General features: G+C 46.9%; 2 protein-coding genes across 2 annotated transcripts; one reads left to right on the top strand and one right to left on the bottom strand.

The window, feature by feature from the left end:
* Positions 1-1,088: 1,088 nt before the first annotated feature.
* Positions 1,089-15,770, top strand: DNAAF2 (dynein axonemal assembly factor 2; the record flags this gene model as incomplete). Its single annotated transcript, XM_080619612.1, has 3 exons — positions 1,089-2,808; positions 12,932-13,078; positions 15,204-15,770. Exons 1-3 carry the CDS (start codon positions 1,144-1,146, stop codon positions 15,768-15,770), a joined length of 2,379 nt encoding a protein of 792 aa, XP_080475738.1. The 5' UTR covers positions 1,089-1,143.
* A 2,064-nt stretch (positions 15,771-17,834) lies between these two features.
* Positions 17,835-19,564, bottom strand: MGAT2 (alpha-1,6-mannosyl-glycoprotein 2-beta-N-acetylglucosaminyltransferase; the record flags this gene model as incomplete). Its single annotated transcript, XM_080618785.1, has 1 exon — positions 17,835-19,564. The coding sequence occupies one exon, from the start codon at positions 19,562-19,564 to the stop codon at positions 18,242-18,244; it is 1,323 nt and encodes a 440-aa protein (XP_080474911.1). The 3' UTR covers positions 17,835-18,241.
* Positions 19,565-21,617: the final 2,053 nt, after the last annotated feature.

The following is a 21,617-nucleotide window of genomic DNA, read 5'->3' as shown; positions in this document are numbered from 1 at the left end:
GGAGTAACCACATGCGTGTCTATCAAACAGGATGTACAAACAGGATGTATCAAAAAAAGGAGACAGGGAGAACTTTGTCTTCCACCATGTTGAGTTGAACTGAGAGCTAGTTATCTATAGGAGATACTGAACTGTGGACTAGGATTTTTCTTTGGACAGGAAAAGTTTAGAGAAGGTTTGTGAGGTGGTGTTTACTGATGGCAGTATATAATGTTTGCAGTGTTATGCAGACAGGGCGAGACGTAAGGGAAACAAGGACATGGTCCTTTGAAACTTCTGTAGAAGGTCAGGAGGAGGAAATCTTGCTGAAGGAGCAATCAGGAGGGTGGGAAAGGGTCAGGGCCTGTCAGCACAAATGTCTGCATCAGCAGTTGATCTGGCTTACGATGGAGAGCAGCGTGCTGGCATGTGAACCTGGACCTTTTTTTGACAAAACTAAGTGAAAACCTGCGCCAGCAGCTCTTGGGCATTGAGACCAGGAGAGCAGACTGGTGCTACCCCAAAGTGCCCAGACCAGGTGTGGAACAGACATGGGGGACCCTTAGTGCCAGCTGTTCTGTTTTGCAGACCCTTTCTTTTTGGGCTGGCATTGACATGAGTGTGGCTCTGAGGGCAGGAACAAGAGAAGACAGTGGGGATAGGCTTTGGAGGCAGCCATCAAGGTGTAGATGGAAGCCAGGTACAAAAAGTAGGAGCTGAACTGCCGCAGATCTAACCCAAACCACAGGAAAGGCTGCACTGGCATTTCTGATGCATATGTGCTGACCATTGGCCAGGAGGGGAAAGCAGTGCCAGCTCAGAGATGGGGAGAGCAGGAGTCTTGCAGAGGGATGAGAAGGCAATGGGAGAGAGCCATCCTTGTGGAAGACAGGGGTGAGGGCTGAGAACCGCCACGAAGCCACTGAGGGGAAAGGCTCAGCGAGGCTGGGATGAAGGGCTCTGGGTGGAGAGGAGTCAACTCTTGGGGAAGGCCGCTAGGGGAGAGCCCGCCATGTTGCTTAACGTCTCTATGGCAACTGGCCGGCAGGGTCCGGAGGTGCCATGTTGTTTACTATCACCATAGCAACGAACCTGTCCAGGCAGGAGACGCCATCTTGTTTAGTGTCTCCCCAGCAACGAGAGCTGCTGGCCCGGGCCGGAGCCATGGCGGGCGCAGGGCAGCTGGAGGAACTGGAGCTCAGTGCCGAGGAGGTGGAGCGGCTCCAGCGGGCCTTCCGCGACGAGAAGTTCCGGGCGCTGTTCGCCGAGTACACGGCGGAGCTGGCCGACCCGGAGCAGCGTCGGCTGTACGAAGAGGAGGTGACGGCCCTGGAGCGGGAGCGCGGCATGGAGGTCCGCTTCATCCACCCCGAGGCGGGCTATGTGCTGCGCACCAGCCAGGCCGGCTCCCGCCGCTGCTACCTCAACGTCTGCAGCAACCCGCACGTCGGGGCGCCGCAGGCCCGAGCGGAGCACGGCGGACACCGCTGGGCCCTTCCCTACAGCCTGGCGCCGGGTCGCGAGGAGCTGAGCCGCGGGGGCCAGCGCCGCCTGGTCTACGACGTGGTTTTCCACCCGGCGGCGCTCCGCCTGGCCTCCCGCAATGCCCGCTTCCGCCGCCTGCTCAGTGACACGGCGCTGGAGGCTGTGGAGCGCCATTGTTCCGTGCAGCTCGACCGCGCCAACGCCGTCGTCCTCCGCGGCACCAAGTACAAGGGCGTCCCGCAGGCGCCCGTCATTCGCACTCCACTGCCCGGCGGCGCCCCGCCACGGCCTGACGACAGCGACTCTCCTCTGCCGCCCTTCCCTTTCCCGCCCGCTCCCGCCGCCCCGCCTTCCGCCGCCCCCCCGCCGCCGGCACGGCCTCCTGGCCCCACCACGCCGCGCTGGAGCATCCGCCACCGCTCCTACGTGGACCTGCAAGACTACCGGTATAGCCGCGACTCGGCGCCCAGCCCGGTGCCACGGGAGCTGGTGGTGACGGTGGAGCTGCCGCTGCTGCGCTCCGCCGCCCAGGCAGACCTGAACATCTGCGGCCGGGAGCTGCGCCTCGACTCGCAGCGTCCCGCCTACCGCCTTCGCCTCCGCCTCCCTTACGACGTAGACGAGAGCCGCGGGAGCGCCGCCTTCAATAAGGCCCAGCGGCAGCTCGTGGTCACGCTGCCCGTGGTACCGCAGCCCGGCGCACGGGAACTGCTGGGGCTGGGCGAGGAGCGGGTGGAGAAGGCCGAACCGGGTGCTGAGGCGGGCGACGGGGCGGCACCTCCCCCACGCGGCAGCGGCGGCACGGCCCAGAGCACGTGCGGCGGCGGGGAGCCCGCTGAACCACCCGCGGACGGCGACCTGTCACCGCCCCGCTCCGGCGCCGCGTCCCCTGCGCCGTGCTCCAGCCCCGAGCAGGATGTGACCTGCGGCCTTGGCGAGGACGCCTCTCTGTGCCTTCCCGGGAGCCCGGCCCTGTCGGCTGTGGAGGGCATCCCTCGCGAGATGGCGCTTTCCCGGGACTCTGACAGCCCTGAGGCTGCCTTGTGCCCTCACTTCCAGTGCCGGCAGGATGAGACCTCCCTTACCCTGCTAGTGCATGTGCCCTGCATCAAGCCCCAGTGCCTCAGCGAGGACGTGGGCACAAACCACTACAGCCTCCACTTCTCCAATGAGACTGGTTCCTATGCCCTCTTCTTACAGTTTCCACCTGAAAACAAGCTGGCGTCCTCTGAGACCAGCGTTAACGTGTCTGCCCACAACGCTGCCTTTGTGCTCACCAAGGCCCCTGGCAGCACTGGGCTCTGGGAGAAGTTCAGCTTCGGCCTTGAAGCCTCCGCTCTGCAGGTAATGGCTTCAAAATGGCAGGGTTGGCGTGTCACGTTCCCCTGAGTCCCACCGCTTTGCTGTGGTATGTGACTTCTGTTGTTTGGATTTGTTTGTGAATGATGTCTTAGGAAGGCATTAGGTTATCGGTCTGAGTTCAGAAGTTGGTAGTGGGGAAAACTGCTTCCCGCAGACAGCTGCTACCAGATGTAAGTGGAATGACCTAATTAATGCTAGTCTTGTACGAACAGTACAAAGGTCACATCACAGAGCTGACAGCACCAACTTCAACATCCTGTGGTTTTTTTTTTTCTAAGGGAAATTCTGATGATGAGTGAGAATGGAGCCTGCCCTATGTCCTTAGGGTTAGCTTTTACAGCCATGTAAATTGCTCATGCAGCCTATTCACATGAAGCAAGGAGATATTTATAATAAACCAGATGTACACACACATGCATACAGTGTCATGAAATGCAGATGTGTGAGTGGAGTGTACCTGTGGCTGTACATTCTGTGTGGGACAGAACTCCCTTTAATTCAACCATAGTAGTACAGCAACAGTTGCTGTTGATTGCCATTTGCTGGTTTAGTTCTTCACCTTATTCTTACCAGCCTGAATATGATTCTAATTTAGATGTTTTTTTGATTTTATGGGTTGTTGGGCAGTGATGCTGCCTGTAGTGGGAGGAGGTTAGTGCATCTGCTGCATGTGGCCAACTGCCTGCTGAAAACTGGCAGCGTCCCAGTAAAGGGGCACTCAGCTTGTGGTACTCTCACTGTCAAGAAGTGCTCACACAAGTTTTGTGAAGAACTACATTATTCTGTAAACTCAGAGTTTCAAGCATCTTATCACGAGCAAGGATTAAGACGGCACAAATCTTGTGTAACCTTTCAGCTGTGTGATTTGGAGTCTGTCTTTATTTTAGAGCAACAAAATCCTTTGCAGTTTGGATCACATACTGTGGGAGTGCAAGTACAGAAAACTGGCAGCTTAAAGTATATACACTGGGATGCTGGCTTGGAGTATCTCAATTAGAAAGTACCATGTGATACTGAAAGATATTTATCCAATTAGTGTGTATGCAGCTGAATCTTCACATTTTATTTCCCATTTAGCAGGCTGCATACCTTTTCTGTAGTAGCAACTCCTTTGAAGGAGGAGTTGATGATTTTTGGTAAGTGTCAATGATTATGAATTTATTGAGAACCACCTATGTTGAACTGTTTACTGTGCATCTCCTCCACTTTTACCAGAGCAGGAGCCTGCAAGTCCATGCAAGTGGGGCCACGAAATAGTCAGCACTACTGTGAAATGGTGTGATCAAGTGCTGGGTGCCAATTTGATGTAAATTAGCCACCATGAAAACTACTGTCTGTTTTTTGCATAGGTTAAGAAGGCATGAGGTATTTATCCACTATACGGGCAATTTATCCACCTTTTCAGATAGTCATAATATCTTTCATCATGTGCCATGGTGCGTACCCATGCACTTCCTTGTTGTTTTATGGTGTGCAGATTTAAATGCAGGTTTTAAGAGAAATTGCTTTCTGTGACTCTGTGTGGGGATCTGAGAAGTCAGTTTGGGAACAGGGAATTCTGCTGCAGTATCTTTAGCCCTGTGATTGATGGACATTCCTGCACCCTTTGATCTCAGTCTAATGATTGGAAGTATTTGGTATGTGCATTTCTTATGATGATTGGGGGAACATCTTTTGATTGAAAGTTGTTAAAAGGCCATTCAGTAATGAGATTTTGGTCAATATTACCATTTTGTGAGTTAAACACATCTTTGAATGTGCTGAATTTATTATATATTGCAGAATGTTTTGGGTGGAGTAGTAGGAAGAGAAGATTAGGCATTAGTCATGGACCTCCCAGCCATTCACTCATGTAGCAGGCTAAAAAAGATTGATTTTTTTCTGGCATGCAGCCCTTTTGGGTGCCAGGCCTGCAAATTAAAGCAGCTGAAATAATCTGAAATAATTTGTTCTGTTTGCCTTTTTTTAACTGTGCTATTTCCCAAAAGTGCCTGTGCCAGCGCTGATAGCTGCATTCACTCAGAGTGAAGTGAGAAAAATTAATATTTAATTAGAACTACTATCATGTGCTGTCTTCTGACCATTAACTATTTGCTTGTGGTAACTTCTTTTCTACTTATGTTGATTTCTTCAATTTGTGTGCTGTCATCTCTGGTGCTTTTCTGCTTTGAGTCTCTCGCTATAAATCAGAGCTAGGGTTTTTGCATGGAGATGTGTAAGGATTTGCATCAGTCACAGAGTGTTTTAGGAACATACAAAGTAACAGCACCCTCTTTAATCGCTTCAGGGAGCTTTTGTTGGCCTAGGTGAGCAGAAATTTTATCCTGCACCTTGTGGTCACGCTGCTGTCTGCTTGTTTGTCACCATTTCTCCCACAGTAGCATTGCCAGAGGGTAGTGTGTGGTGAAAGAAGAGGCCTGCGTTTTTTACAGATATGAAAATCCCACTCTTCTTTCTTCTGGGAAGTTGGAGACCAAGGGTTTCTGTGTTGTTTCATGGAACAGATTCATTGCTGGGTTTACTCGGCAACAGCTCATGCCAGAGTGGCTATTACAGTACCCTATTAGGCTGCTTGCACAATTGTCTCCCATTAACTTGCCAAAGAGCCAGGGAAGTGTGTTAGGATTAGTGTTCTCCTCAGAAGCAGAAGGTATCTCGTTGGCAGCCTCCTCCCTGGGCTGTGCTGTAGCGTGTATCGCTTGATTTTGATTGTCTGTGTGCCTCTGCCGAGATTGACATGTATGATAACGGTGCTAGTAATTGCACAGCCCTGCCTTGCATGCTTGTGGTGTTCGTGTTATCGCACTGGCCTCTTTTCTTGTTGGAAATTGGTCTGATAGATAGTGATAGAAGAATGAATTGGTCTTGTCCTTAGGACACCATTCTTGAAAGAGAATTTCAAGGAGTGGTTTTCCTTTTGTAGTCAGATACGTTTGAATCCCTGTGCTGAAAGATGATATATTTAGAGCTCGGTTTCCTCAGATGCTGAGCAGTCTGAATTCCCACTCCAGCAAGTGCTTATTTTCAGCAAGTCTTTACAGTGCAACAGTCCTCCCTGGACTTTAACTGTGTCATTACAAATGGTCTTGATGTTGCTTTGGGTTTACTGCTTTCCCATAGAATAGATAGTCAGCTCTCTGCTGACTCTCAGCCCTAACTTCTTAGCAGTAGTTGAAAACATAGCTTCTCCTTCTCTTTGAGTAGTTTCAGTCCTTGTCTAAATGTCCAAACACTTGTTACGGTCAGCAGAAGTCTTATAAAAACAAAGATTTTCCTACTTGGAACTTTGTTGACCAGGGTCACATATTTCAGGGTTTAAAAGTTATCTTCTGTCACTGGCCTTGTGCTCGATCGCTGTATCGGGGACCATGTAGCAATGATCTTTCTGCAGGGCTTGCCCTGTTTTTTCCAGGGGAATAGGGACTCATGACGTGAGGAAGTTGCCCAGCTTCCTCAGTGCCTGAATCACCCTGTTACTCCTTATTGTGGTTCATCCACTAATATTTTCTACATCTTTTGCTTCTGTTTGTTTAAATCCTGGGAGCTCAGGCTAGGTAACTCCTGCATCAGAGGGTTCCCTTTCATTTTAAGACAACAGAGCCTGGCAAGTAAGTGATGAAAAAGAATGGTTAAGAGTTAAAAAAACCATTAATAAAATCTGTGAGCCTGCCAGGCAAGGTTTTTGAGAACAACATGTTCCAGAATGTCCTGGTTTATGCCAGAGCTGGAGTTGGGCAATTACGGAAATCATGCCTTCGTAAAGTACTGTCTTTTAATGTTTGGTCTCCTGGGGTTAAATGCTCAATTCTTAAGGAAAATAAAATCCAGTTTTCTGGTGGGTGTATCTGAACTACTGAGACTTGGAGGCTCAGTTATACTAACATGTGAAACACATTTGCTAGATAATGAATTCTGCCTGCAGTTTTTAGGTGATGTGTGCTTATTTTCTTGTGATTAGAAAAGGATTGGTTAAAGTAATAATTCTCTTTCATGCTGATCCACACCCTTCCTGCCCTTCTCAGTGGCCTGAAATGAGTTTGTTCAGAAGATGTGTACTAATTTTCCTGATCAGTGCTTCCCTCCTGGGATACCTCTTTCTGGGGAAAGAATTGCTGCAGCCAGTCCATCCCTTTTGTAATAAAAGCCCATGTTCTGTTATGGAGAATATTAAGATTTAATTCACATAAACCCCAAAGGGCTCCAGAGAACAGCAGGCAGCAGTGTTTCCTCTGCTTTACCATGCATTGATATGTTTTTTTAACATTTACAGTATGAAAAACATTATACTAAACATTCCTGATTAGTTCTTGGTTTGAACTAAGCATGAGTTAAGCCATTTGCAAGGATTGCTTAACAGAGGTATCTCTAGGAGGGAATCACATAGCCATATGAAAGCTTTCTTTAACTTCTGTGTGAATGTTGTCTTCATGGCGAATGTTTTAGAAGGGCATGTTACTGAGCATAAAAAAAGAGGTGTGATTTTTCTGCTTGGCACAGCCACTGGTGCCTTTTGAAGGAGATCCTTTTGAAGCTCTTGCTTTTTCCGTCAGAAAGCAGAGGTAAATAACAAGCCCTCCCTGTGACCTCTGCTCGCTGCACACACCTACTGCCACGTGTTGTTTTCTAACCCCTGGACTTCTGTGTTCTGCTTTGGCAATAGGTGTGCTCCTGTGAGACAAACACCTGCTATGACCTGTTTATACAAAACCCCATGGGAACAGTATTATTTTTAGTTGTATTTACAGCAGAGAGATTGTCAGGCTTTGTAATTAATCCTCTTGTTATCTCATTGAATATGGTATTTCATAGAATCATAGAATCCTAGAATGGCTTGGGTTTGAAGGGACTTTAAAGATCATCCAGTTCCAGCCCCTACCACAGGCAGTGACGCTTTCCACTAGACCAGGTTGCTCCAAGCCCTGTCCAACTTGACCTTGAACACTTCTAGGTGTTGGGCAACTACAGCTTCTCTGGGCAGCCTCAGTGCCTCACCACCCTCACAGTGAAGAACTTCTTCCTAATATCTAATCTAAATCTGCCTTCTGTCAGTTTAAAGCCATTTCTCCTTGTCATATTACTCCATGCCCTTGTACAAAGCCCTGTCTGGCTTTCTTGTAGGCCCCTTTTAGGTACTGGAAACTGCTGTAAGGTCTCTCCAGAACCTTCTCTTCCCCAAGCTGAACAAGCCCAGCTCTCTCAGCGTGTCTCCATAGCAGAGGTGCTCCAGCCCTCTGATTTGTATGTCTTGTATGTGCTGTCAGTTATTTTGCTCTCAGGCAGATCCTGTCTTTCCAGCCATATTGGACATGCACTTGGCATGAGGGAGCTGAGAGGCCAGGTATTCCCTGGAATAGAAATCATCTAGGTGAGGCTGCAGGTAGCAGAGCGGTGTTGCTCTTAGTGCTGGGAGCATGTGGAAAAGGCCGAGGGCTAGATGTTCTCCACTGCCTGGGGCCATGCTGCAGCTCTTCTGCTTGGTGATCTCAGAATTAGAGCTCTTGTGAATAAATGTATTTCTTGGTTTGAGAGTCAGCCAAGCATGAAACTGAGAGAGCTGTGTTGGGAAGTATGAAACACACTAACATTTCGAGCCCATGCCACCTTTCAAGGAGAACTCTGTACTAGAGAGCTGAACAGATGCTGTGGTATGCTCACAGTCCAAACAGGGGTGCTGGATCTCAGTGGGCTGGGGCAGTCCCACTAGCTGTACAGCTGCATTTAGGCTTTGCCCTTATTTCCAAACGATTTTGAGTTGTGTTACATGCTTTCTTTGAAAGTCAGGGTTATAATTTTCAGTTCCCAAGCTACTATAAAGAGTTAATAATAGTTAGAGATCACTTCTTAGAAGATGATGCTAGAAACTAGGACTGTAGTGCTTAATCCTACAACAGCTTATTTTTGGTTCAGTTTATTCTGTGCTCAGTGTTTCAGAAATCTTGGCATGTTTTTTGAGAGGTCAGAGAAGGACAGAAAAGGAGAACAGAACAAATTTATTGTTTGATATTTTTCAAAGTAATGTCTTTCCCAAACTACATTAAGAAATTTAATTAGTTTGCTTCTGCTATAAAACAAACAAATTTCTGAATAGCCTTTAATTGGTAGATGCATTATGGGAATAACGTTCTTACACGAAACAGTTATGTAAGGAAACATTATTAACCTACTGATTAAGCTCATGAAAACTTCTTTTGAGCTGTTTAATCTGTATGAATACCTCATAAAAATTTTCACCCCCAGGACAGGTACTTTTATTCACCAAAACTTTGAACTTCCAATTTTCATGTCGAGCTGGTTGCAATGGGACCCTAAGAACTGAGAGGCCAGGAGATCCATAGATCCAAGTCCCTTTTCCTATTGGCATGAGCTTCTCGTTACGGAATACATGCAAATAATTTCAGCATGAAATCTGTCCCACTTTTAAAACTGTTGCAGCTTGTGTGGGAAGTAACTCTGGATGATAACTGGCTACAAGTTTAGATAAAGTAATGCAAACAAAGTCTTTGAGAAGGGCAGCTGTGGGGTACTGGCTTTGTGCTGGGCCTCCCAGAGTTGCTGCTGCTATGCATTGTCAGTGCTGTGCGATACAAGGATGGTTTTGAATGATGAAGTGTTCTAGAAACCAAAGTCTTTCCTGCTAGCATTTATGTTAATTTGGTCTCAGTTTAGTCACAGGGAAAAATGAATGTGTACCAAACAGCAGATGACAGTATGTGCAGGGAAAACCAAATTTAATTCTGAGTTGCTAAGAGAGTATCATAAATATCAGAAAGTAAACTGTTTAAGCAGAAGAATTATTTTACAGGGCTTTGAAATCATCTGCAGATGGTTGTCCTCTGCTGCTCTTCCAGGCCAGAGCAACCAGGCTTTAAAATAAATTCCTGAATCATTCTTTTCAAGGTCTGTGCTTTGATAACATCTGCAGTAATATAAATGCCTTAGTGTATACTTTCCATGAATGCAAAGTCTGAATTACAGTTGCTGGCTGGCTGAACAGGCTAATGATAATCATTATATTGACAACAAACAGCACTGCTTGGGCTTGTGTGTACAGTGCAAGGTACCATGATTTATGGCAGGTCACTGGGTAGTGCTGTGATAAAATTTTAAATACTTACTTGAAATGTAAGTGTAGTGCTCTGGGAATATGGTGTTGAGCTGGTATGAAACCTGGTAAGACTGTTTTATTAGTAATTAGCCAACATGATAGGAACATTGTCACAAGCTGTTAACTTTTCATCCCTGTGTAAAATACTGATCAATAGACCTTCCATTCAATTTTCTTTTTTAACAGCATTTTCTGTGAAGAAAACAAATTATTTTGGTGTTAATCAGGGAGTAAACCTTCAGAAAGATTTATTTGGTTCATTGCCTACGTGCAAAGTTGTCTTTGTTGTCACTCTCATAGCCATGGTTCACTGGCAGTGCTGGTACTTCACACCCCTGACTAGGGGAAGCAGTTTATATATGGAGCTGTCAACCTCACATCCACTCGTAAGGGTCCTCCCAGTTTTCTTCATTGTATCTCTGCTTTGGTGCATATAAACAGTCACCTGCTGTTTCAGAAATGCTTCCATGAAACTATCCCTGCGTTTCCTGAAATGCTGGGTGCCGAGCCCCGTGGCAGAGTGCTCCCTTTGCCTCTGCTGCTGTTTCTTCATGGCAATGCCTTTGGAGGCAATGACTCTACAGCATCTCACAGGAGGTGACCTTGTGGTTAAAGTTGCTTCAGACAAAGCAATCTAAGGGTGTGATTTGTGATATTTTGACATAACAGAAAACTTTTCATTACCTGTTGGCTTTTCAAGCATCTCCTCTCCTGATTCCTGTACCTGTGATTTCTTTTCATTGTTAGTCTGCTTATGGACATGAGCAAGGTCAGGCACCAACTTTAAGAGCACAAATGCACAGTAACAGTCCTTTCACAAAAGGCTTATGCTGTCACTAGACAAAGCTAATGCAGGTTCAGAGGGAAAAAAAGATTATTTTCTTCCATTTTATACCAGAAAAATGGAAGCAAAGAGACTTGCTCACAGTCATAGCAGTCTGGGAGAAAGCATAGAATCGAGCAAGATTGCTGAGATCCAAAACCCACAGAGGTCCATTTCTTAAAGGGGTGTTGAGATGTGGAGGTCTTGTAGCAGTTATTTTGGAGGAGAAAACAGTGACAAACTCTGGTTTCTTTTTTTTGTCCTCACTCAAATTGAGAGTCTCCAGCTTTTAGGAAAATGTTCTTGCTGTTAAAATGAAAACGTGGAGTGTGAAGGAGTGGAGGTGTCAGTTAAAGGTGACTTCACTTTCTTTGCTGGGTGAGGAGAGCTGTCATGCTGGAGCAGAGGGTGCTTTGCTGCACTTTCCTCCCAGGCAAAGGCAGGATACCAGGATGGGCTGAACCATCATCACACTCGGCAGCATGCCAGAAACCCCACAGAAGGGAAGTTGAACTGTTCTCTGTGTGATGCGTGGGCAAAGTGGTTCTTGGCAGAGGTGGAAATATATCTCCTGTGCTGCCCAAGGCCTTGCCCAAGATCTGGTTCATGAGCTTGTGGGAATTTTGGTGCTGCACAGAGTTTTGTGTCTGTACTCCCTTGCCTTCTTTCTTTACTCTGACACCTTCTCTTGAATGCTGCAGAATATTTCTACAAGCCTAAAGCTTGGCAGGGTCCCTCTCTGGCAGGCAAGAAAAGATGCAACATGAGGGAATAAGTACTTTAGGGTTTGGGTACAAAAATGCAAGAAGTAGGTATGTTACTAGAGGGTTTACTGTCAGAGCAGCCCTGCTGTAGTTTAATCTTTCTACAGACTGTTTCAGCATCAGATGTTGGATGTTTGCCTGAATTGTAATTTTTTCTGGATAGAAAAAAAATTCAGTCCTCTGGTTTTGAAAACCAGCAATAGGTATGTTACAATTTTCTGATTTTTAATTTAAATAGTGAAAAAAATAGGATGCTGTTTTATTTTTTCCCCATACATAATTTGTTTTCAAGATGAAAGTTAAATTTTGTACCCTAGATACAGTGCGGCATCTGGCTGTGCATAAGGCTACATCCACAGGGGGCAAAAAATGTGCAGAATTGCCTTCTTGCTTCTTAGTCCACAAGATGTCAGTGATAATTGAATTTAACTTTCATTGAGTTGACAAGAGGGTAGAACTGGACTGAGAAATTTAAAGGTATGACTTAAAGTAGAAGGTTTGCAACTTTCCTTTGCTATTTACAATTAAACAGTTCATTGTTAAACAGGAAAGCTAATTCACAGAACATAACAACAGTCCTCTGGGTTAGACTATTTTTATTGTGACGACATCTGTCCTTGCCCGCAGCCTACAGCAGGTGATTTAGGAAGACTATGAGGACAGGGAAAGCTGTGCAGTTCTTATGAAACAGAACCTCCAGGATATATTTTAGGACCTTTAATTATCAGCAACTGATTTAAATCTTTAAACCTGCAGCAACATGTTTCACGTTGTTTGTGAACTGCATATTAACAGCCTCAAAACAGATCTCAGACAGTTGTCTTTAACTGTGGATAGTTCTCTGTCTCTTCTAACTGGTGTTTATGCTTGCCAAAATGGAGATCTGAGAAGCTTCCATGGATGGATGTGAAATGGATATAGCCATGCATGTTTCATAGCTTTTGCTTTAGAAGGCCTGATCTTGAAGTCTGAGGGTTCAAAGATTCTGCAGTGACAGTCCAAAGAGGTGTTTGTATTTTCCTAAAGTAAGGCACTGAAACAAATCCATAAAAGTCTTCCTGATGTTAAGACAGGTGAGGACAGCTGAACAATGTTGGTGCAAATAGTTTCTCAGAGGGAGTCTAAATCTATATATTAGTCACATACTGAAAGAGAGAAAAGACATGGGTTTTTTTATCTTTGAAATGACACAGATCCATACTTTAAATTGAACCGAGCTAAGCACTGGTGCTCAATTCATTTCAACCTGTTACTTCTGAATGTCTGATTTAGAATTTCTCTAATGAGACATGAGTGTGCTGTGAAATTGGTATTGCGAATCAGTATCCTGCCTTTGTCTGGAGTGAGTTTCTTGCTCCAATATTGCTGAAGTATAGTATGAAAAGAACATAATCTGCTCTTTATTTTCTTTAGGAAAGATGGTTTGTCAGTGAAGAAAACATTGATGGATTTCTAGACACTGTTTCATGCCCTTCCTTTCGCTCCCAATCAGCACTGGAAAGCCAGCCATTAACTGAAGTGCTTGAATTTACTGAGGACAGAATTCAAATCAGGTTGACGGTAAGGATCTCTCCAGCAGTAGTATATATTGCTCACTCACTGATTTATGTACTTCAGCAAGATGATATCAAGTCTGACCAAAACAGCTTTGTTCCTGTTTTGTCTCGATACAGCAGGGAAGACCGTAGAGTGGGGTGTATTTGCAAGTATAAATGTCAGCTTTTAGAAGCATAGGTTCACATTTGTGCCATTTAATGTGACCAAGGGATTGAAACTTCTGTATTTCATTTGGAAGATGGAGAACTGTGATACAGTTGCTAAAGACAGTGCTTTCTCCTTGCAGGAATACAGCATGGCATGCACACACTAGATCTCTCATTGATATTAAAAGGAAAAAAACAGAATTACTAAGTACCTAGTATCCCTCATTCAGAGGGACCCCAGGTGCTTCCGGGTCAGAGCTGATGACAGCATGCTGCAAACAAATCATGGCAGATGTCATCGGAATAAAAGCCATAATGTTCTTAAAATGGAAATGAAGAAGTGAATAACCCACATCCTTCAAGTACTCAAGAGTCTGAGCTCATGTACTGGAGGCCATGGTTAGAGCATCCCACCTGGGTGTCTGGTAATCAGAAATGAACATACCCAGGGATCAGGAGGGAGTGGAGAAGCAGAGAATCTGGCTACTGGGAGTGTGAAACAGAATGAATGTACAGAGGGTGCTCAGTCACGGCCACTGCTTCACTCTGCCTTGTCACACAGGTAGGGAAAACCTAGAGGATTTTGTCTGAGAAGAACTGGGTTTTGTTATCTTTATTTGGTCCAGCAGTTTGGTGGTTTCCTGTTGTGTAGATAATTAAATATGGGACTATTCATGTTAATCATTGGTCTCAAATTCACTACTTGTAATGTTTAAGGTCTCATTCAGGCTACCCTTCTTCCTCAATCACCCTGTCTGGGTAAAGGCTGCAAGGCAGTCTGTTTCTGAAGTCTGTAGCAGGATTAAAATTATGTCCCTTTGCAATACAGGAGATGGACAGATGAAGAAAATAAAACATTCATTTTTGTAAGGAGGTAAAACCCCCGAATCAGCTAGGATTTGTTGGTAGACACTGCATCAGAAATTAATTTAAAACCATTCTTAAAGTAAAGGTAATATGCAGGGACAATCAGATCACTACTGTGTCCATAAACTGGAGACTGCAGATACAGTTAATGTGTAAATGGCTTCTTGGAAAGCAAGTTCAGATGAAGATTGTGACCTCTGGAACTGAGCTGGAGGACCAAGGAATTTACCCTAAAGATAGTGGGTCCAGCTTACATTAGCTAGTGTGGACTGTACATTAAAAATTCAAATTGTTGGAGGGCAGATGTGTTATGTTTTGGCACCTAAGAAAGGGAAACTAAGTTACCTTAAATCATCACATCTTCCTGTGGGAGAATCATCCACTGATGAGAATGACTTACTAGTGTTTCTTTCTCTTCTTGCTAGAGTGGGGTCAGAAAGGGTTGGGTGTGTGAAAGAGTGACTCAGGCTTTGAATCCATGAATCCAGCTGCTCCTGGACAGATTCCTGGCTGATCCTCACTGTCCATTGATGGGGACGTACAAGTTACCAACTTTTTTTTTTTTTTTTTTTTTTTAATAAAGCAGTCAATACCTAATGGTGAAATTGGCTGTTCCTTAGACAGCATCGGGTCTCACAGTTCATACTTTCCTGAGGCAAACCGCAGCAATTCCTGCATTAACTTGCTTAGGCAAATTGAGAAAGACTTTCTAGTTAACACCTTTTACATGCAACAGGGTGATAATTTCCCCAATTGCAAGGTTCTTGCAATGAGAGTTAAGATCCCTTGCCTGATTTTCTGGCTCCTGAGCTGTTGAAAACAGCCTGGGTGTGGTGACTGGCTAGTCTTCCCCGCTGCTAATTGTGATGGAGGCCGTGGTCACTTGGCAGCTGCCCAGCAGCATTTCCTATTGCAGAGGAAACACTTGGGAGGCAAACAACCTCCCTGCCACTCATTCCCATGAGCGGTACAGGATCAGGAGAACCTCAGCACTGTCCTGACCTGGCTTTCTGGAAGTAGATGTTGGAGAAACAAGTGTCTTAGCCTGTCTTTACAGCAATTTTGTGTGCCCAGTCTGTTTCAACTATAAACCAACTCATTTGTTTTCTTGACAGCCACAGGAAACAGTTCATTCTGAATGTGATGGAAAAGAAGAAATGCTTAGCAGCTCAGGAGGAGAGCTTGCTGAAAAGACAAATGGCTACTACCCCCAAACAAAGGCAGAAACAAACTGTACTGCAACTGACACAGTTGAGGGAGAACATGCTGCAGAAACTAACAAAACTTCCACATCTTTTGCTGAAACAATAGGAAAAGTAGGTTGTAGTTCACACCATTGTTTGCAGCATGAACCTTCTGACACCAGTTCAGCGATTGCTGGCGAATCTAGGAGAAAGGAACCAGATTTAGAAAGTGCTGCCATTGCAGATGAAAGGGCTGTGGCTGCAAGCTCTGAAAAACAAGCAGTCCTTCTGCGGGAGGAGCAGGTGGGAGGCAAAGGGGATGAAGTGGCTGCTCCTGCAGGGTCAGTGCAGGGGGGCCAGCACAGCTCGGACAGCAGAATGGCCTCCCCGCTTCTGCGAGAAGTGAGCACGCAGGATGGGAGTGTGCAGATCATCAGGGATCACGTAACGCACTGCCCGGTCGCCTTTCAGAATTCTTTGCTGTATGAATTAGACTAGTTGAATTATTTTAGGATTTCCTTCTGTCGTTCACTGTTTTACTGTGACTTCCACAGGTGGGTTTATGACTTCAGGACCAAGAGCAAAACACAGGTTCCTACTCAAACTGTTTTGTTTACATGTTGACAGAGAATACCTGATATACCTGTTAATAATTTGTGAAGTTAATAGGTCTGAGTTTTCTTATGAAATAGTTTTACTTACCAGAAAGGTGCAGTTGAAGACGAGTCTGAGCTTGTGGAAGAAAAATGCATCTTAATGTTTACATACCTTTCTTAGTCTCTTGCTACATTACAGGCAGTATTTGTATATATCCTCCGTCTAACAGCTCCCTCAGGACTTGCTGTGTTTAATCCACCTAGAAATGAGCAGTATTCATCATTTTTCAAACCTTTCTTTTTGTGATAACTGCAGGATTAGACTTGCAGTGATTTGTAGCAAGGAGCTGAAATTTCTAATTACACGGAGAAGTTCTAACTAGTCTCTGAGACATAACCAGCATTTATACTGTGTATTCCATCCTAGCACGTTTAGATCCACAGCAGCCAGACCTACTCCAGTCTGTCAAGCTACCAAATTCAGCTGCACAGTAAAAGCAGCCTTTCTTGATGTACATCTGCTACAAAATATTTGCAATTTGTAAAAGGCATTTTTATCTTGATTACTTTTTAAAAACAGTTCCCCAGGAGCTTCAGCATGCTGTTTGCTGATTCACCTCTCTGAAGAAAAGATCTAGTAATAAACTTTCAGTTCCCTTTCTCACTACCTCTGAAATAACTTCTGTGTTCTTTTGAGTTGTAGAGGACACAAACATGCTTTAGAAGAAAGTTCAATTTGACTTGTTTCACAGCTGCTCTGGAATTTACCCTTACATTTCTCCGTTAGATGCGAGTGCTTGCAGTGGGGGTATATGGTACAAGCTTTATTTGTCTAAGCTTGGCAGAGACCACAGTTGCCAGAAGCCTCTGACCTACCCTGGACAGCAGCACAGCTCCCACCCAGCTGAAAGAGGACAAGTGGTTTGCTGGGGTAAGCTCAGCCCTGATCAGCCCTGTCATGAGGTTCCTTTTGGAGGTCATCGAGGGGCTGAGGCACAGGCACAGCTTTTTTGGCATCAGCCCTGACTCTGTGAAGCTATGAAAAAGGAGCAAGTGCCAAAGCTGGTACAAAATCATGGTACTTAAATTACTCCTGCAAAAAAAGAGCATGTTACTGTGGTCAGAATAAGTATCTGCACAGTACTCGGAGTACTTCACATAACTTTGCTCATATAACGGATGTATTTACAGCCCATGTAGTAGGTGACAAATGGTGGTAAAAGGAAATCCTTGCTACATGTCCTTCCATTTGTAACTGACCATTGTAGCCAGAGTCCTAAGAGCAACAACCCCATTTTCTCTAATGAAAAGGAATGAAGCTTTTCTTTCTGCCTCCCAATCTCTCAGTACAAACCCCTACCTCTGAATATTGCATGTCTGTCACCTTAGCATAGTGTTTTCTTTCTCTAATATACTTTGTTCTACAGAAAAGGTGCTACTGTTACCAGTTGCGCCTCGAAGCAGCATGTAATGAAAGCAGTTGTATCGTTAGACTTAAATAGGTCATAAAGTGTTCAGTGTTAGTGGCAGCTCAGCTCAAGCCTGTTCCTTACTGGCAGCTCCGGTTCAGACCATTCCCATTACACAGCAGTTATTTTTTTACCAGTCACTTGACACAGCTGACTGAAAGCAAACTTTCTTTTCAGCCAAACAAAAGAGGTGCCATGCTGCACAGTTGTTCCTCTATTCTGCCTCAATTAGTGAGAGTCATTAAAAAGTTAATGAAGTGAAATGCACACTGCTAGAGTGTGTGAAGGCAGGCGCTCAGCCCTCTGCATTAAAAACACCCCCCCCCCATCCCAATGTTCTTTCTACCACCACGAGATGATATCATCTTGTGAGAATTAAAAACTTCTCTGGTATTACAAAACAACGGAATTTTATTTCAGCAGAACTAAAAAAAATCATATATTTATCTACATTGTAGTAAAAACAATTACGTTTTTCCTTCATATATTCATCAACACGTTGCAACCAAACCAGGACGCGGGCACAAGGGGACAGCAGGAGGTGCCGGTACTGCCGGCAGAGGAATGCCGGCTGGGTCACCATCCCCAGCTCTGCCCCGGCTGGGAGAAGACCCCCATCACAGAGCACGGCACGCACTAGGAAAGATGCGCCTAAACACAAGTTTTCTCCTCCTCCCAGTAAGCGTGGCAGCGGTCATTTATGCGTGGGGGCTGCAGGCAGCGGGTAACCTGGTTCCAAAACGTGGCTGTCGAATATGAAAGATTACTATTTTGGGACACCTTTTACAAGAATGTTTATTCATATTAAAGCAGAAACCAACTCATAAATGCTTTTTATACACGTGTGTGCCTGGAAAAGACAGTACGGAACAACTCAAAAAGAAAAAGGCTGTGAGAACGATCCTCACTGAAGTCTGCGGTAACTTTTACAGAGTTCGTGGTCCCTAATATCTCCCCAACCTCCGTTTTTCACGTGAGGGGAAAGGGGAGCCATGGAGTACCTTTTACTGACACTCATTGTTTCGGGAAACAGGTACTGTTGGTTGCTGTTCAAGAGAGAGTCGATTTTGGCACTCTGGGTGGATGGTCTGCAGGATTTCTTGTGGTGCATGCCACAGTCCCCTGTGTGAAAAATCCTGGGGATCTCAGGAACCAGCACTTTCCAGAACTTTGGAAGACAAGAGACAGTCAAGTGCTGCAGAGTCCAGTCCCAGTTGTAGTCATCGTAGGTGCAGAAGGCATCTGTGCACTCGATGAGCTTCTGGTAGGTGTCTCTGCCGAAGGCCATGCCCATGTTGTGCTCGGTGGACTTCCATGTCTTCATCTCCACCTTGTCAGCTCGGCCAGCGAAGCCGCCGCGGATAGGGCTGTAGGTGCCCAGGGAGACGATCTGGCACTCGGGGCACTCCCGCTCGCGTAGGGCCCAGAGCTTTTTGAGGACGTGGTAGAAGTCGGGTGCTAGGTAGTGGTCCTCTTCCAGGAAGAGGACTGGCCCAGTGTGCTCCCGCAGCGCCCGTACCCGCTCCCAGACGAAGTGCAGCTTCCACCACCAGTGGTGCTTGGTCTGGGAGAAGCGAGCTTCGCGGTAGTGCCCGAAGGAGTCAGGGTACTCGGCGTTGATGCAGCCCAGGCGCAGGGCTGCCGCCTTGCCCACGTCGCGGGGGCAGTCGCGGGGGTCGTGGCCAGGGAACTCGCGGGGGTAGAGCTGGATGCTGAAGGGGAAGAAGATCTGCAGGACGGGGCAGAAGTCCACGCGTGCCGCCAGCCGGTTCAGCTCCTCGGCCCACAGGTCGTGGCTCAGCACCAGCAGCACGTTCTCCACGCCCGCCGCCCGCCGCAGCGACTCCAGCAGCAACCGCAGGTGCTCGGCTCGATCGTGCACCTGCACCACCAGCACCACGTCCGCCGCGGCGGCCCGCGCCGGGAAGCGCCCGGCGTTCCGCACCGGCTGGTCGAAGTTCAGCCGGTAAACGAGCGAGCGGTAACTCAGCGTCCCGTTCTCGGTGAGCAGCGGCAGTGCCAGGGATGCAGCCGAGGCGTTAGCGACGGGGCGGCGCGGCGGCGGCTCGCTGACCCGCGGCGGCTCCCCGGTGGTACCGGTACCGCCCCGCTGCTGCTGCTGCTGCCGCCTCCGCCCGCCGCCGCCGGTTCCCCACAGCGCCAGCGCGCACACCGTCAGCGCCAGCGCCAGCAGCAACACCTTCCGCTTGTAGATCCGCAGCCGCATCCTTCCCGGCGGCGGCGGCCGCCGCTCCCCGCCGCCCTCCCGCCGCCGCCGCCGCCGCCGCTCCCGCAGGCAGCGCGCGCGCGCCGCCGCCACCCCACGCGCACACGTCGCCGCACGCCATAGGCCGCCGGTGTCGCCGCAGCTGCAGCTTTATTGGCCGCCAGCGCCGTCACTCGCCGCCGCTTCCGCCGGTTGAGGCCGCGCAGCCGCTGCCCGCCATGAGCGCGACCGGCGGGGCTGCGCTGTGATTGGCCAGCCGTAATTGGGGGTCAGTAATTAGGCAAAGCGTGGGGTGGCTGGAGGGCTGGGGGAACGGAGCCGGGGCTGGGGGAAGAACATGCGTCTGTATTTGCAGGAATGTGATCAAATAACTCTGGATTGCAAGGGCAGGACAGGAAAATCCTGGATTTGCAAGAATAACGTAAGATAAAATAACTCCTGCTTTGCGAGAAAAATATGTAAGAAAATCGTTCTAGAATCGCAAGAATAAGATGAGACATGATTCCAGGATTGGATGAATAAGGGAAAATCGTCTTATAGTTGAATAATAAAGTAAGATCATTCTAGAATGGCAAGGATGAGACAAATTAAGTCTAGAAGCTTTGCAAGAGTAATACATGGAAAGGAAACATTTCTAGAATTGCAAGAATAATACATAATAATTCTAAAGTTACAAGAATAACACATAGTCATTCTGGAATTGCCAGAATGTATGAGGACAACCAGTCTAGAATTGGAAAAACAAGCTGTAAGATGACAATAATTCTAAAATTACAAGAGCATCTGTAATAAAACAATTCCACAACTCCAAACAATGGCAAGACTTACTCCTGCCATTCTGTACGTTGTGCCCTGGCCCCTCTCCTCCGCAGGCACAGGTCAGTTCTGAAGGTTGGTGGCCATTTCACACCACATGTCCCAACGCGGGTGCTCCCTGAGGGTCACCTACCTCCTTGTGGCATCAAACAGCTGTCGTCAGGAGGCTGCTGCCACCTCCTCCTGCGCCCAGTGGCACCAAAACCTGCCCATGTGGTGGTTGCTTATGTCTCAGTCTGGGTGAACATCAGCGCTTCTGTAATTTTAGGTATTTCTTGCCCCAAGAAGGCAGCCGCCTCCTGCTCTTCAGTGCTGGATTTAACAGTTGTGGGTAAAACTCCAGCAACCGGAACACCGTCCCACTGGGATAACAGTTTCCCTATCACACAGGCAGCATATTGGTAAACACATTTAAGATCACAAAGCACTTGGATAATGCAAAGTAGCAGCAGCGGTGCAAAATCAGGCCAATTAAAGGACGATTCGAGGTTTTAATTGCATTTAAGAGCATCTCACATTAGACTGCGTCCTGTGTGTGAGAGCTACCACTTGCTTCAATCTGATGAGACTAAGCCCTGCAGTACGCAACACTGACACGTCCAAGGCAAAAAACAAACTTCATGGGCATAGGAGAAGGGCCTGGAGCAACGCTTCTGTTTAGGACGCATTTTTAATGATGGCTTCACAGCTTGATCTTTGCTGACCACAGCTGAGCTCTGCGTAACTTGGCAAGTTTCTCCTCATCACCCCGCACAACTGGTGGTGTTCAAGTGAGGCATTGAGCGCTCCTTGAAAGAGAGGGGCTGGGCTCTGCATCAAAGCTGGTTTGATTCAATCAGGTCACTTTGCTGCAAACAGCAAACACCATGCAAACAGCCCCACAGAGTTCCCCACAAGTACAATAAATGAGGTAGAACAGTCTCGTAGAACAATTTTGCACAGACCCACTTGCTCTATAAGAAGCCCTAAACACAGCATTGGGGCATGCACATGCCTGCCGTTTGTGTTACCAGAGGACAGAAATGCGCCTGTCTCTTGTCATCTACAACGGAATCCATGCCTACAGGATGGCCTTTTCCCAGTGCACCGATGAGAAGCGAGTTGAAGAAGATCTAAGAGGCCCCACAGCTGTCTTGCTGTCGGGCAGGGCAAACTGCTGGAGAAGATGCTCCTGAAGGGAGTGATTTCTGCTTTGGCTTTTCCTAACTCTTGGCTCCTTCGCCACCTCCTGGTTGGC

This window comes from Psittacula echo (assembly GCF_963264785.1).
Source record: "Psittacula echo genome assembly, chromosome: 5".
Taxonomy (NCBI): Eukaryota; Metazoa; Chordata; class Aves; order Psittaciformes; family Psittacidae; genus Psittacula; species Psittacula echo.
Note: the sequence above shows the minus strand (reverse complement) of the source record. Positions and strands in the feature narration are given on the sequence as shown.